Raw genomic sequence first — 17,608 nt, forward strand, 5'->3', positions numbered from 1 at the left:
CGGGAAAGACTGGAGTAAGTGGCGGGTGGGGGGGGGCTTTCTTCTGACCCCTGTAAAATTGATTGAACGGCTGTGATGCTGCTCCGAATACTTTTACCTAAAAGATGATCCCAAGCTGTAAAAATCTATACCAGCATCATGGCTGCAGCTGCCGCTATGATCCTAGTATAACCGCTCCCCCCCAGGATGTATATATACAGTACTGTTGAAAAGTTTTAGGCATGTGTGAATAAATGCTGTTACATAAGAATGCCTTCAAAAATATATATTTTAATTGTCTGTTTTTTTTTTAATCAAATTTACAAAATGCTAAGTGAGCAAACAGAAGTAAAATCTAAATCAAATTAATATTTGGTGTGACTACACTTTGGCTTCAAACCAGCATCAATTCATACACTTGCACACTTAAACGAAGTCAGGGACTTTGTAGGGTTAGAGTCAGGTGTATAATTAACCAACTATACAAAGCAGGCGCTAATGATCATCAATTTCATATGTAGGTTGAAACACAGTCATTAACTAAAACAGAAAGATCTGTGTAGGAGGCCTAAAACTGGAAGGACAGACAAACTCTGCTACTCGAGGTTGTGGAAGATAGTTTCATGTCACAGGTCATTCACCATGGCAAGACTGAGCAAAGCAAGAAGACACAAGGTAGTTATACTACATCAGCAAGGTCTCTCCCAGGCAAAGATTTCAAAGCAGACTGGGGTTGCAAGAAGTGTTGCTCAAGCTCTTTTAAAGTAGCACAAAGAAATGCCCAACGTTAAGGACCGTAGACACAGTGGTCGGCAAAGGAAACTTAGTGCAACAGATGAAAGGCACATCATGCTTACTTTCCTTCAACATTGGAAGATGTCCAGCAGTGCCATCAGCACAGGACTGGTGGAAACCAGTGGGACCCTGGTACAAGAATTGTAGCCAAAAAGCCATACTTCTGACATGGAAACAAGGCCAAGACACTCAGCTATGCACAAAACATAGGAACTGGGGTGAAGAAAAATGCTAGCAGGTGCTCTGGATTGAGGAGTTAAAATTTGAAATATTTGGCTGTAGCAAGAGGTAGTTGGTTCATGAAGAGCTGGAGAGTGTTACAATAATGAGTGTTTGCAGGCAACAGTGAAGCATGGTGGAGGTTCCTTGCAAGTTTAGGGCTGTATTACTGCAAATGGAGTTGGAGATTTGGTCAGGATCAATCGTGCCCTGAATGCAGAGGAATACAAGCAGATACTTATTGATCATTCCATACCATCAGGGAGGCATGTGATTGGCCCCAAATGTATTCTTCAGCAGAACAATTACCTCAAACACGCAGCCAATGTCATTAAGAACCATCTTCAGTATAAAGAAGAACAAGGAGTGCTGGAAGTTATGCCCTGATCTCACTATCATCGAGTCTGTCTGGTATTACATGAAGAGTCAGAAGGATTTGAGGCAGCCTACATCCACAGAAGAAGATCTGTGGATAGTTCTCCAAGATGTTTGGAACAACCTACCTACCAAGTTCCTTCAACAACTATTGGCAAGTAGAACGAGAAGAATTGATGCTGTTTTGAAGGCAAAGGGTGATATCACCAAATATTGATTTTATTTGGATTTCTCTTCTGTTCATTTACTTTATTTTTATCAGTTATGAGTTACAAAGAAAATTATTATTAACAGATCCATTTCTAAAAGCATTGATAATTTACACCTTTTTTTCACACGTCAAATTTTTGCACAGTACTTTATATACTTTGATGGGAAGAGGTTACATTTACTACTATCAAATTACAGTATATAATGTGAGGACCTACATAAACAATATAATAAAATTAAGTGGTCAAAATTAAGTGGACTGTAAAGAGAAATTAGACATGCTTAACTCAGAACTTTATAGATTCACGCAAATTTCCCATTATTTACACTCTATCTGGACCACCAAACCACTACCCCCTACTATCACTCAATATGAACATTGGTGTGCAAATGCAGCGAACCAGAGGGGAGGCATTTCATTGATCTACACAGCTCTCATGACCAAGGACACCAAGCCCTCGTATGCCCGAGCCTGGGAGGCTGACATGGACAGCACTTGGGACTCTGCACTTTGGTATCGAGCTTCGACTAGAGCTTCTAAAGGTATTCTTAACATCTCCCTAATCTAGGCCAGCCTCAACGTACTATTCAGGTGGTACTATGTTCCTTCCAGGCTGGCTAAGATATTCCCAGGTACTTCACCAGCTTGTTTCAGAGGATGTGAATTGGAAAGCTCCATGATCCATATTTAGTGGTCCTATCCTCGCATCCGAACATTTTGGCGTAAAGTCTTCCGTACGGTCAGTTCCCTGACGGGGGTTACAATAATGCCACACCCCAGCAAGGCATTGTTCAATCATAACATACCGGAGTTACCTAAAGTCTTTCAGATTTTTGTAATTTTTCCTTCTACTAGGGGGCCAAAATAACGATAGCCAAAGCCTGGAAGAAACACTCTGTCTCCTTCAAGATGTTTAGAAAGAAGGTTACGTGGATTATGGTGCAAGAGCAAATTGTAGCTAAACTGAACGACAAAACTGAGAGGTTTAGGACTATCTGGGAACCCTGGGCCACATTTTGTAATATTTCCCTTATACCTGTGATGCAGCCTGGTAGTATGGACTCCCGCAGCTCTCTGTAATGGATTAGCAAACTCTCTACCCCCTCCTCCCCCCTCACACGTTTTCTTCTTTTCCTCTTATTGTCACCTCCCTTGGTGAAGTTTTGACGCTATCCTCTTTGGCAAATTGGTAAGACAGCTGGCACATTTAAGTCAGGATATATACTCTAGGTGATAACCGGCATTCCGTCTCTACAATTACAGTTGACCATGGCACAAACCACATGGGGGGATTGTGCTGCACCGGCCCCTGGTCTGCAGCAGGATCCCTTTTGGGGCATCTGGGGGCCTGAGAGCCGCGGGTTTTATCCAGTTATATCTACAATTTAGAGGTATAGTAAGTGCCACGGGTATATGACTCTTACTTAGAGCGGATTGCTGGGTCAAATAAGGATAAATGTGACTATCACGTTCAAAGGTATGAACAGACCTTAGTCTATTTTCTTACATAGTCTCCACGGATGGAAATGTTGATGATATATTTGTTGTGACGCATTTGTTCTTCTATTGTTGTGAAGAAAACTTTTAATAAAAATTATTCAAACATAATAAAATTAAGTGCAGTCGGGTATGCATCCAGAATGTAATGTATGTGACCAGCTAAAAGACTGAACTGTAAGCAAACTAAATTGCACAGCTGGAACAAATATTTTTTTTGCCAGTCTCCCTGGACTAAGATCTGGCAACTGCATTTAGTGACTCTTGTAAATTACATAAATCTACCACACTGCACAGCGAGAAAAGTGACATACTTTTTCCTGATCCAGCAATGCAGCTTTCCATGTCATCCTCCTGTCCCTAGCCTTCCACTGAACACTAAATCTGCATCATCAACCATCAAGACACACAAGCCAACAAACTTGTGCAGATAGATACTTAGTCCAACCTGACCATTGTACTTTCATTATTAAAAAACAGAAATGTGAGGAATGGTCTCTGAAGATGTGTACTTCCCTTACCCTGTCCAAGGTGTGATGGCTTCTGAGATACAACATGTCCACTGTTACCCAAAACATACTGGGTGCTGATCTCATCGGCAGCAGTCTTTGTTGTAATATGCACCTAGGGTAAGAGGGAGCAAACATTTCAGAACAACAAAGGAGTTCCATCAGAACCAAACCATAATACTGAAAAAAAAAATAATTTCAGCTGAAAACATACAAGGTATTCTGTGACTGGACAAGGGTAGTAAACGACAGGAACTTCCCTCATCAATTCACAGAATGCCTTGTATTCTCTGTACAAAATATAATGAGTTTTGTAAATAAACAAGGGAAAAGGTGAGTCAAAGACAGGATGCAGCTCTCATACCTGCAGCACTTAAGAAATAAAGTGCTGGCTTTACTTTCCAGTATGAATAAAACTATGATTTTTACCATACACATCGGTGTCTGGATCTAGGATTAGCAACAATAAAGATAACTTGTTTGCACAAAGCACAAGTCAGAAAAAGTTTTTATTTTCCTGGATTTGTGCTAAATGTGTAAACCTTTATGGGCAGAAGTATGAGAACGAACATTGCTGGCCTAATTATTTTTGAAGAAAACAGTAAATGAAGTTGGGCTTATAATTGTACCTTTTGTTTTTCAATGTAGCTGTATACAAGACCTAAAAACATACCAGTATAAAAGAGAGGAGAGGTGAATGTTTACCTTTGGCTTTTATCCCCAACGTTGCTTTTTTAGATTTTTATAAATTTCCTCTTTATGGTGCCCACTTGTGTATATAAAAAAATATATAAAAGCTAACTTGTCTAAATGTCCTAAGCGTTCATCAAAGAATGTAGGGGTGATAACTGGCAAGCGTCCTAAATGTGGGAGTAACAAATGGTCGGTGTCCTGAATGTGGGAGTAACAAATGGTAGGTGTCCAGATTGTGGGGGTGACAACTAGTCTTATTTACTCCTACATAGTGTATTACAGACCACTGCAATCTGTGTTACTTACTCCTGCATTACATACTACTGCCCTCTGCACTCTACATGAAATACTATGTAGGATATAGTTGGTATATTTTTCACACCTTGGGATGTTGGCTAGAAAAACAAACTTATTTAAGATAACTGATCCCAGAGAAAAAAAAAGATATATATATCCATGCTACTGGTGCACTGCCTTTTGTTTTTGCCTCTGGCCACAGTAACCCCGAGACAATGGTCCTGGCTTGCACATCCAAAGCAAGTGCACAGCATCTTTGTGGAGGGGACCCACTGATCCTTATATCAACAGTGCTCCCCACCACTCCTTCAGATGCCTCCTAGTGTTTAGCAGTGTAGGGGAGCATTTAAGCTCCCCCAATATGACAGTGTTTGGGAGTAGCCAATCACTAGAAGACAAGCACCGTTATATGGAGAGAGCAACTCGTCCTAGCATCCAAAAGCAGGGAAAATAGTAACAGTTGCAAAAGAGGAAGGAAAAGTAAGGGGCACTGGCAAGTGGCAACTTGAGTATCAGTGAGTAAGGTGAGCTCTTTACACTGGCAGACACTGCCAGTTTTCCCTGAACTGAATTTCTACAGCATGGGTTACTTTCCTCATCTTTTCGCATAGGACAGAAGGTCACTGATGTGGTAGGGTAAAGCATTTTAAAACTCTTGTTTCTTTCCCAGTAGCTAGGTGGTCAATTTGTAGGTTTTTAAATGTTTCTATGTACTACTGTATCTTTAAAACAGTGGTCGCCAATCTTTCAGACCTCGTGGCCCAATAAACTCAAAATTCTGAATCCCGCAGACCACTACCATAATTTTAACATGCCTTATACACACACACCCCATAAGCACTCTGCATTACTCTTCTGCCTTAGACACATCACTGGATCTTGCCTCCTTATCCAGCCATGTACTTGAGCTCCGTACTCCCTCCCACAGCCTGACCAGCGCTGCCATTTGAAGTCCCCTCCTTCTTCAACTCTCACCCTCTGCACTACTGTGCCTCCCTCTGAGTTCACAGGAGCCGGAACTACAGAGGAGGCATCGGCTATCAATGCACGCTGACAGTATTGACTGTTGGCGAGCATTGAGAACAACACTGAAAACCACACTGGGCGTTATACATCCGGCACAATGTTTATTTGAAGCAAAACCCCTGGGGACCACTGGTTTGAAACAACCATTAAAGAGGTTTGATTTTTTATAATATATATATATATATATATTTTTTTAGATATAGTTTACCTTTTTGTTTGATGTGATTGTCTTCAATTCCAGAGATTCAAGGAAATATTTAGCATGTTAATTGCAAGTACTATCCCCAGAAACTTTTGCTCTAAACCTGGCCATAGATGGATAGAATTTCAACGAAAATTCTTACGAAAGGTCTTAGAAAAATTCAGGCAAAAATTTTCCAAACAAACATTCTCAGAACATTCGAATATTGATTGAAAAATTTTGTTTGCTTTTAACATTTGATTTTGTGGAATGAATAGACTTCACCGAATGAAAACCAAATTTACTGTTAGAAATTAGTTAGAGGAAAGATTTTCTATCCTGCGCCTTCAAATTGTTTGACCAATGTCACCCACTAATGATTAGAGAACAAACAGTGTGTGTGTGTGTGTGATGGGCTAGAGATATCATTGATATATAAAAGTATCAGTACTAAAAGTTCCTCACAAACTGCCTAAATTTAAACAAGCACTGAAATTTTTATTCCAGAGGTGATACACCAAGCAGAGAGGCAGCAAACAACCAAACATGAGGAACAGCCTGGAATTTAGTTGCAGCAAATTCAAATAACTCCAAGGCCGGGTTCACACTATAGCGATGCGGGAACGCCGCGAATCCGCGGCGTTTACCCGCATCGCACACCTCCCGCCGGCAGTTCACACTGCCCTATGCGGACGGCTGGGAGTGTCAATGTTATGTTAATGACACCCCCAGATCCGTCGGCATATCGCAGTGCGATCTGCCGACTCGCACAGGAATCGGATCGCATGGTGTGAACCCCCATGCGATCCGATTCTGTTGCGGACCCAAAAAAGGGTCCCGTGTGAGTTTGCTGCGGGAGCGCTGCGAATTCAGCCATACTATCTGTATGGCTGAACTCGCATCGCTACGGAGATCGGATGTGATTTGCTGTGCGAATCACATCCGGATCTCCCCCCGCAGCGGTGTGAACCGGGCCTTAAAGTGGTTGTTAAGCCACTGTATCCTTTTCATACAATCCTCTGTGTTTTCTAATGATAGGCGCCGCTCTGAAATAAGGTATAGAAGCCATTTTGTTTGATAAAGCAAATACATTGGGGCACCTATCATTAGGAAACATAGGATTGTATGGAAATGCAAAAGTTATTTTAGCAGCAGGAGGGGAGGGGCAGGTGCTGTAACTAGCAGACAGGAAAGGAGGGAGGGAGGACAGAGTAGGACACAGGAGAGCTGAAGATGATGGAGGTGTGTAAACTAACCATGGTGTTGGGGGGGGGCGGGGGTATCAGAACCAGGCATGATCAGCCAGCTTTTTCCAGGTGATAGAAAGGCACAGGATTCTTTGTTTTCTTTTAGGGTAACAAACGAACAAATTCAGCATGATGTCAGCGGTGGGTAGGATCCAGCAGCTATCCAGCCAATGATTGGGCCGTTTAAGAAAGGGATGGAGCCACATACACGTAGTAGCCCACCCAGATCCCATCCTATTGGCTGGTGTTAGATAGCTGGGTCCCGCCCACCCCGACATCCAACCTCAATTTTGACAGTTTCTCTCTCTCCATACAGTTTCACACACAGCGGCGCTGCTCTGCCAACAGAGTGTGGAAAAGGGAGGAGGAACTCCACGTTCCACCTCCCTTCTGCAGACTCTGCAGGCAGAGGTACAGCCAGTGTTCAATATCGGCCAAAGTTGTATAATAATCGGCCAATGCTGATTTCTCCAAAATGGCCAAATATTGGCCGAAATATATTGGTCGACCTCTAGGGTTGATCTACTAAATCTCTACACAATAAGTTCTGTGGATGTTTGCTGCACTTCAGCCAATCATATGCAGATTTAATAAGCAAACAGAAGTTGCTTTTCACGTGATTGTCTTTTTTGTAAAGCTGCCTCATTGTCTTTACACATCAGCATGAATTCTTTCCAGTAAAAAGATTTTGGCTTACCTCGGCTACAGAACAGATTGAACCCAAAGCTTCCCCACGAAATCCATAGGTCTCCAAAGCTTCTAAGTCCTCGTGGTTAGTAATTTTGGAGGTGTAGTGTTTGATGCCCATAACAGGAGCATCTGCTGCTTTAATTCCATCCCCATTGTCCTGAACCTCGATCTTGTCGAATCCAAAGTTCTCCTAAAAAACAGAAGATGTACTGAATAATATGGTTTATATAGTATAAAGTAGGGTTGCATCGATACCGATACTAGTATTGGTGCCGACACCGAGCATTTGCACGAGTACTTGTGTAAATGTTCCAATGCTTGACCTGATACTTGGACAGTCAGGAATGATCTGTGTGGCGAGTTACAATCACTGATCTCCCTGCGTGGCTTTCAATAAAGCGGCTGACAGCCGATTCTTCTCCTCCTATCCCTCCCACGGCTTTCAATAAAGCAGCCGAAAGCAGGGAGATTGGTGATTGCAACCCCCCCTCCCCCCCCCACCACCACCACCACCACCACCGATAGTTTCTGACTGTCCCCTGTGTCCACCTCCAGTCCCCTCTGTGTCCTCCACGTGCTCCTTCGGTTCCCCGGTTTCCTCCGGTGTCCTCCTCCGGTCCCCCTCCATGTGCTCATCTGACCCCCCACCCCCCCCGTGTCCTTTATGCTCCTCCGCCCTCCCTCTCCCAGATCTTTCAGGATGGAAAGCAGACAAAGAAGCCGGTATATAATCTCTATCCACAGTCCCTTTCTCTGTCTCAAAGGGGAGATTTCAGACATTTACAGCAAAATTGTAAAAATAATAAAAAAATAAAAAAAAATTTTTTTTTAAAATAATAATAATAAAAAGAAATAAATAAAACCTGCTGACAGTCCACACCTCATCAGTGTTGCATATTAGTGCCACTGTCATAAAAAATTATTTGCGAGTACTTGAAAAAAGTATTGGTACTTGTACTCGGTCTTAAAAAATAAATAAATAAAAGTGGTATCGGTGCAACCCTAATGTAAAAGGCAGGTATACGGGGGCATGTCCAAGATGGCTATGGGAGCAGACGTATTTGTCTGAGCTCCCAAAAGACCGGGTATTAAATCAGTTTTTCTACAGGGTGCAAAATTGAATACCTTTTAACCTCCGCTGACAGGGTGGCCACCCTGAAGTGTTTGGCAGAGAAATCACCCGGTCGAGATCCCGGGAATAGGCAGCAGCGGCGGCCCTCACGGACTAGGCCGAAGATGCGGGCTTGCCTAAAAAAATCCTGCCAATGGCCTTGTGGGGCCAGCGTGGAGCACGTCCGGAAGTCTGGGGATATTTGAATAAATAACACACTATCCGTGCCGTTTCCCCTGTCTAGGGGCACCAGACAGGGCTGCCCACTATCCCCTGGATTATTCACGCTAGCCATGGAACCCATGGCAGCTCGCATTAGATCTGCCCCTTCAGTCAAGGGAATCCAAGTCGGTGTAATAATAGATAAAATATTCTTAAACGCCGATGATACCCTCCTCTTCCTTCAAGACATCTCCGCCCTCCTGCCAGCATTCCAGATAATATACGTTTTTTGCTCATTCTCAGGTATTAAAGTTAATTAGGGGAAATCAATTCTTTTTTCACTAAACTCGTCAGGCCACCACTCGCCAATGGGCACCCCTCTAAACTGGACATCTGAATTTAAATACCTAGGAGTAAGGATTGGGACTCCATTATCCTCATACCATGTATGTTGAATCTTCAACCATTACTAAAAAACTTCTCACAGAAATGTACAGCCTGGAGGACCCTTCCCCTATCACCAGTAGGTAGGATAAATCTAATTAATATGGTCTATCTCCGCAAATTCCTATACCCGTTTCGAAAAACGCCCCTCTGATCCCCCCATCCTCATTCTTTGACAAAATAAAAAGTATAATATCCTCCTTTGTTTGGAACGGTAGACCTCCACGGCTGGCCATTGCCACCCTTCAGTTGCCCGTCGCCCAGGGAGGCCTATCCCTGCCAGATTTTCAGATCTACTTCTGGGCGGCCGTCCTGGTGACGGTCAGATGGTGGTTCTCCCAACCACGGGACAACCCAGCAGTGACCCTGGAGGCAGCCATAATGGGTTCATATTCCTCCCTTAGTAACGTGGTATTCAGGGGGGTCGAGATCTCATCCTGGCATTACGGAGCTGATGTACACAACCATTAATATATGGAATAAGGCCATGACATGTTTCAGCTCCCCTGAGACGTTCTCTCCAAATATCCCTCTTCGGGGCAATCCCAACCTGAATATGAATATGGTTCCAAACCCCCAAGTCTGGGCAAGGAAGGGTATAATCAAGTTGAAACATATAGTTACAGGGGGTAAACTGAGAACCTTCTCTGATCTTAAAAATGCCTACTCCCTGCCGGGATGGATGCTGTTTAGATATTTCCAGCTTCGCCATGCGTATAGGAAACAGTTCCCAATGCAGTTCATACTGAAATCAGACTCTGTGGAGGGACTACTTACTACTTACTGGATGCTGCACCTCCCGGGGTGTGCTCATGGCGCCTGACACTGAACTTGGTGTTGCCATTGTATAAGCTTACTTATGCCAATCGCAACTGCCCTGGTAAGTTTGACAAAATATGGTCGGTTACATTTTTTACGTATTGTTTAATCCTTAGTATACCTGTGCAGTCAGGTGGCGTTGAGGTTATCTGCCCCATCGCCTCTTTTTGGCCACGGTTGGGAGCTGCGATGCGCACTGGGGGGCGCCCTCCGGCCTCCTTATCCATTGTCATGGTTGGGGACGGGGCGCGTTTACCCCCTGTGTATCGACGTCACACATTTTTACCGCCGGATGTGCGGCGTCCCCTTGATGGGTGTCGCCTTTCCGGCGAGCTTGGTTCCATCTTCACGTCACCGGGGATGTGGCTGTGGACGCAGGCTCCGGGCGTTTATTTGTCCCGCGGGGCTGGCGTTCTCCCCTCCTCCTCACAGTGGTCGTGCGTGTGACGTTGGAGGCCTTCTGACGGCGGCGTATGGGTATTTATGGGTGGCGGCAGCAGGCGGGACCGGAACAACCTGGGCTAACTATATACCGCACACTGTGATCCTACGATCTCGTCTACCTTCTACACACCAGGTATTTCTGCACTTAGCGTCTCAGCTCACTTTTTTCTCCTCATCTTTATCATTGTCACTTTGGTACTTGGGAGTTAGGGTGGGGGACGGTATATCTTGGCCATCCCTTCTCCCCTCGCTAATTTTATTCACCTCTTTTCACCTCACACTTCCTTTCACTGCATACCTTCTTCTCTTTTCAACCTGCACTCATATATTTCACATTACACACCTTCTCATCTGTTGTTCTTATTATGTATTTTTTCACCCATTAGGCATACATTTACATTCTGATTTTGTTCCCACTTGAAAAATGCCCTATTTGTCCCGGTGGTCGCCTGTGTGCACACTCCGTGGGTCCCATTGCCGCTGGATGGGCCTCCTCGGCTCCCGTGTCGTCGTTTGAGGTGCTTGGTGGCTCCCGATACCCCTTAATGGCAGCATGGTTGTATGTAAGTGACCATTAGTTGGGCTTTTCAATCTCCCTTTGTTTCAATTATTATAAATATTAATTGACTACTACCCTGTATTTTCAGACCAATCACGAGCTTGCTCCTGATGAGCGGCAGTAAGCCGCGAAACGCATAGAGCTACCAGTTGCCGTGTATTTTTGTACCCCAACTCCAACAGTATTTATTTCTCTAATGTTGTATCATTTATGCTTGTTTTATTTAATTTAATGTATCAATCATGAAGTCATAGGTTCATGAAGCTGCAATATTTATCAATTGTCTATTTCATCATTACCATTGGTTGTTTCTATGTATGCAATTGAGGTGCGCTTCTATAACTTATTTTGTATCGGTCACTATGAGTGCATAAAGGATGGATTTTGATATTAATGATATGTATGTCTGCGCACCTCTCCAAATATATGTGATCCTGCCTTGATAGACAATAAATAATAAAAAAATTTCAATAGCCATCTTGTTTCTTTTTTAACCCCGTACTTCATATAAAGTCCCGCCAAGTTCTTGTTTTTAATTTTTGCCTCACATTGATAGGGATGGAGGCTAAGGCCTCATTTAAAGTCCCAATTTTTCCCTTTTCCCCTCTCCCCATTTTTTGATGATTGATGATCGATGAAGTTAAATGTTTTTGATTCCAGAATAAGGGACAAATATACTAGACTGTTTCTGAGCTACGCTACTTTTTATGCCCGCAGAGAGATCTTCCTACATTGGAAGGATGCTGCACCTCCCGGGGTGTGCTCGTGGCGCCTGACACTGAACTCGGTGTGGCCATTGTATAAGCTTACTTATGCCAATCGCAACTGCCTTGGCAAGTTTGACAAAATATGGTCGGGTTGGATAGATGCCTGGGGCACAGAACTGGCGGACAACCACTAACATTTCACTGCTGGACCCGCCCCCAAATAGTGCTTCACTGTTACACTCTATTGATTGTCTAATCACTGTTTGAACTGAGTGAACAGCATATGAGGTTCCTCCTTTGAGGCATATGAGGTCCCTCCTTTGTTCCCATCCCCCCCCCCCCAGTCTTCCCCTTAACCCCCCCTTCTTCTCCTCCCTATGACCTGCAGTCCTCCCCCCTCCCCTCCTCTTTTTTTTTTTTAGTCCTGCTGAAGTCTACCAGTTACATACCCATATCCTCATGTATTGTAACTTAACAGCCTGGCGCATTTTCTGTCTGCCTTAATGTACAGCTCATTTTACCTGTGACGATTTATGTTACATACTCCTGTGAACAAATGTGTATATGCATCGCTTGTAAGGTAAAGATTGAATAAACATGTTTCCCTTGTTAAAAAAAAAAAAAAAAGCCAGGTATTCAAATCTTCATCAGGCTGCTACCATACTGTCCACCTAACAAGCTGGAGGTGTGTTTTGGCCCAAAGCAGTGCTTTTGTAGCATTAGAGAACAAAGATCTTGCTATTCTCATATAGATATTGCAATGGTGTATACTTTAAAGGGCCTAGAAGACAGATTTGCATAGGAGGAGGAAGATGGAAGACAGATCTGCATAAAAGAGGATGGATGGCATTTGTAGCAGATTGAAAATCGCGGCAGTCTAAATTCACATTTAACTAAAGGGTATCCAAAATTGCATCCCTGAATCATATCAGAATCGCTGAACTACCTTTGACAATCGCAATGAAAACTGTCATGAAAATCTCACCTATATGTGAATCCAGGCTGAAACATTTGCATATATTCTGAAAAACACCATAAAATATGTTGACACTACACAAGTAAATAATACAAAGTTTCCCCCATCAGATAAAAACACAGACTTGATGCCTACTCATAAAACACTTTAGCAGAAAGAAATGCAAAGAAATATGCACCAATAAGATAAACATAAATTATGCAATTTTCTCAGGTCCATGTGTACAATATTTTTCAACAAACCGCGGTGTCACAATAATTCCCAATTGCTGAAAATGATTTGATTAATTGTGTTACACTAGTGCGCATGGTAACTGCAGCAGTCACAATAACGCGTGTTTGAGGAATGCACAAGTATATTATTTCATTTTTTATTCAATTCTTTATGTAATTCAGCATGTATCAAAGGTGCACAACAATTCTTTTCATTTTGCCATGTGTACAATACTTACTAGTTTTATTTCAATGCTGTTAGCATTAGCATCCAAGGCATTCTCCACAAGCTCCTTAACCACACTGACCACAGAAGTAATCACTTGGGAGCTGGATAATAATCGGATGGTTTCTGAAGGCAAGTGGTGCATCTCAAGCAAAAAGAGTGCTAAGCAAATACAAACACAGGAAAATCAAATATATAACAAATGCCTGATTCGTACAGTTTTTAAAGCATAAGAAAACATATCTATCAGGATAAAAAACAATATGGCTACAAAAGAGCCAAAAGACCCCTATATAACAATCTTCTTTATTAAGTCACAGGATAACGCTAAAATATTTCAGCTAAAGGAGGCCTAAAATCTGCATCTAATACCACGTACACACGACCGGACTTTTCGAGGGACTAGGTCCGACGGTCTTTCCAAATGAACGGACTTGTCCACACACAATCACATCAAAGTCAGATGGATTTCAACGTGATGACGTACGACTGGACTAGAATAAGGAAGTTCATAGCCAGTAGCCAATAGCTGCCCTAGCGTCGTTTTTTGTCCATCGGACTAGCACACACACGAACGGATTTCTCGGTCCGGCGGAAAAATTTAAAACATGTTCTATTTCTAAAGTCTGCTGGATTTTTGGAAAGCAAAGGTCCGATGGAGCCCACACAAGATCGAGTCCGTCGGACCTTTGCTGTCAAAAAGTCCGGTCGTGTGTACGCGGCATAAGAACATGCACTTTAAGCACTTGCACACTTGTAAATGAAGTCTAAACAAAGTGGAGAAATAAATGATCATTATGAACGCTTACGCGTCTTTACGCCTCTGTACACATGTATTTTACTGATCATTACACAGGAACTTTTCTCCTAGAAAACACATGTAACAACATCAGTAACATTTTTGAACTTCAGCTTGTTCAAATAAGCTTTCACAATAAAACCTGGAAGTGGAAGCAGAAACATGGGAAAGAAAGAAGGTCCCCAATGCTTTTTTTATTTTTTTATTTGTGCTGTGGCACCATGTAGTTTGGCCTGTCTGAAAATGTCTAAAAATGCAACACATGCAGGTGTGTGTGTGTGTTAAAGTGGTTGTAAAGCAACTTTGTTATACTACTACAATCACCTGTTAGATAATGTTATGTGTCGGAGCAGTTACGTGGGCACCGGGAGGCGCTCTGAAATAAGGTAGAAATCTACATATTTTTTATACAGCATGTACAGCGGAGCACTTAACATTATCTAACAAAGGGCATTGTAGCAATATAACCAAGCTATGATAGCAGCAGGAAGAGAACGGGTGGGGAGCAGAGCAGCGATGGCAGGCAGGGAGAAGGGGGAGAGGAGGACAGAGGAGAGACAGTGGATGATGGAGGCACATAAACTGACCACGGTGTCAGGACTCAGCAGCCATGATAAAACGTGGTTACCTTTTATAAGGAAAAAAAAATAAACGCACATCCTTTTGTAGGTAAAAAAAAATAATGTGCATTTATTTATTTATTTTTTTAAATCTGAACCTGTAAAGCCTTGTGTCACAATGCCTGGCTCTTGCAAACACTCAGTACACTATCTGCCTCTGCTATAGGCAGGCATTTAGTGTATTGCAGAAAGAATCAATGAACTACGGAAACACTCACCAGCGCCTCACAGTTCATTGATGGGAATTGTAGTTCATTAATTTACAGAACTCTGTGGATGAATGACACGGCCACATGGGCTTAGCCCCACATGACTGTTTTTTTAGATTGTGACAGTGAATGTGGAGAGAAGATCCCTAGCCACTGCCACACTGAGGGGGGAAGGTAGAAGCTGGAATATGTTACATGTTTGCCCCCAAATACGGATGTAACTTGTTCCAAAGGTAAAAGGGGTTGTAAAGGTTTGTGTTTTTTCACCTTAATCCATCCCATGAATTAAGGTGGAAAAATACCCAGCAGTGACGGGCCCCCCAGTTTTACTTACTTGAACCCTCAAACTTGTCCCACGGAGATGCACCGTATCTCTGCCCGGGGTTTTCGGCTCTTGATTGGATAGATTGATGGCAGCACAGCCATTGGCGCCCGCTGCTGTCAATCAAATCCAATGACGCTGGCACCGGTGGGGCAGGGCCGAGCCATGAATTCAGCCTCTGTGGACCCGGAATGCTGGACTTGGGAGCACGCCCTCAAAGTTAAACCCCCGGGAGAGCACTTCTCCCAAGGGGTTATCAGATGTGGGGAGGAGCAAAGAGAGCCACCAAGGGACCCCAGAAGACCAGGTTTAGGGCCACTCTGTGCAAAAGGAGCTGCGCAGTGGAGGTAAGTATGAAATGTTTGTTATTTAAAAAAAAAAAAAAACGTTAGTATTACTTGAACTTATCCCTTAACCACTTGCCGACCAGCAACGTACCCTTAACCACTTGCCGACCAGTGGACTTCCAGTGGTTATATCGTGATGATGCCCACAGCTGCAGGCATCATCCCACTATCATTTTTAGAGGCAACGGTCCTAGCGGCTAACTGGCACCTGGAGTATTTTAACAAAATAAAAAAATTTAAAGCAACAGTGTAAAAATAAAATAAAATTTTTTAACGTGCCCCTATCCCCACCACACTGGAGTGCAAAAGCAAACATTGGTCCCGTATCTCACACATGTGAGGTAAAACCGTGAACGTCAGATCATGGGCAATAATTCTAGCACCAGACCTCCTGTGTAAATCTAAAGTGGTTCCCTGTAAAGGCTTTTAAATCCTCCCCTATGGATAATAAAATATAAGTCACTTGTCGCTGTTGTATGGGCGTACGCAATTTTAAAGCGTTTGATATCTAGAACGTAAAATCTTTTATACCTTACCAAAAAATTGGGTTATGTTTTTTGTATTTTTTTGCATTGACCGATTCCCGACTGGTGCACGCTGATGTACGTCAGGCAGAATGGCACGGCTGGGCAAATGTCTCATTGTCATTGTCTCACGGGGAGGAAGAACGGGGAGATGCTAATGTAAACAAGGATCTCCCCGTTCTGCCTAGTGACAGTGTCACTGATCCCTGCTCCCTGTGATCGGGAGCAGAGATCAGTGACATGTCACACACCCCCCCCCCCACACACACACACACACACAGTTAGAAAACACTCCCCATGACACACTTAACCCTTACGCTGCCCCTAGTGGTTAACCCCTTCACTGCCAATGTAATTTACACAGGAATCAGTGCATTTGTATAGCAGTGATTGCTGTATAAATGACAGTGGTGTCAAAAATGTCCAATATATCTGCCATAATGTCGCAGTCACAATAAAAATCGCTGATCACCGCCATTACTAGTAAAAAAAAAATATTAATAAAAATGCCATAAAACTATCCCCTATTTTGTAAACGCTATAACTTTTGCGCAAACCAATCAATATATGCTTATTGCGATTTTTTTTTTTTTTTTTTTACCAAAAATGTTGAAGAATACGCATCAGCCTAAACTGAGGGAAAAAAATGTTTTTATATATTTATATTTTTGGGAGATATTTTTTATAGCAAAATGTAAAAAAGAATGCGATTTTTTCATAACTGATGCTTTTTTTATTTATAGCGCACAAAAAACTCTATTTGTGGGAAAAAAGGACGTAATTTTTGTTTGGGAGCCATGTCGCATGACCATGCAATTGTCAGTTAAGGTGACGCAGTGCTGAATCGCAAAAAGTGCTCTGGTCAGGAAGGGGGTAAAATCTTCTGGGGCTGAAGCTTTTAAAAATCATAAAGTGTATTTTTTTTCCAAAAAAATCGCATTTGAAAATCCGCTGTGCCAATATTGTGACAAAAAAAATGCATATAGAATCCATACAATAAAATAATAACATTTAGCGCTTTCATGCAAACTTTTTATCTGCAAAAAAAAAAAAAAATAGGCTGTGGCTGCTCTGCATTACATGTACACAATACCCCTACAGAACACTGCACAGTGCATGCCATCCATTCCATATCAATGTTATAGAACTGAACCATGCCCTACTGCCTTGTATACAAATTCAATATTCGTTCACCACCCAAAACCAGGCGTGACATGGCAGCAAGTCTGTACAGAGCCTGAGGGGAGAAGACTTCTGTTATACCTGCACCACTCACTTTCACAAGTAGACCTATCTCCGCTTCACACTTCTGTGACGCTGGCTGATGACGTCTCTAGAGTGCGACCACGCCGCTCTGTGGGTGTTACATACGTCACAGCTGCTGTACACGTCGGAGCCTGTCATATCT

The 17,608-nt window shown here is 42.8% G+C and overlaps 1 protein-coding gene across 2 annotated transcripts in view; it reads right to left on the reverse strand.

Moving 5' to 3' along the window:
- Positions 1-17,606, reverse strand: part of PMS1 (PMS1 homolog 1, mismatch repair system component) — a 156,248-nt gene extending 138,642 nt beyond the window's left edge. For both annotated transcript variants that reach the window (XM_077448682.1, XM_077448681.1), the window contains exons 1-4: positions 17,477-17,606; positions 13,393-13,541; positions 7,727-7,909; positions 3,598-3,700 (exon numbers count right to left, since the gene is read on the reverse strand). In XM_077448682.1, coding sequence (XP_077304808.1) covers positions 3,598-3,700; positions 7,727-7,909; positions 13,393-13,524 — 418 coding nt within the window. In that variant the 5' untranslated portion in view covers positions 13,525-13,541; positions 17,477-17,606. The remainder of the gene's footprint in view (positions 1-3,597; positions 3,701-7,726; positions 7,910-13,392; positions 13,542-17,476) is intronic.
- Between the last annotated feature and the right edge of the window lie 2 nt (positions 17,607-17,608).

Source organism: Lithobates pipiens, unplaced genomic scaffold (assembly GCF_037356315.1).
Source record: "Lithobates pipiens isolate NorthernLeopardFrog02 unplaced genomic scaffold, aLitPip1_a1.2 Scaffold_22, whole genome shotgun sequence".
In the NCBI taxonomy this organism is placed as follows: Eukaryota; Metazoa; Chordata; class Amphibia; order Anura; family Ranidae; genus Lithobates; species Lithobates pipiens.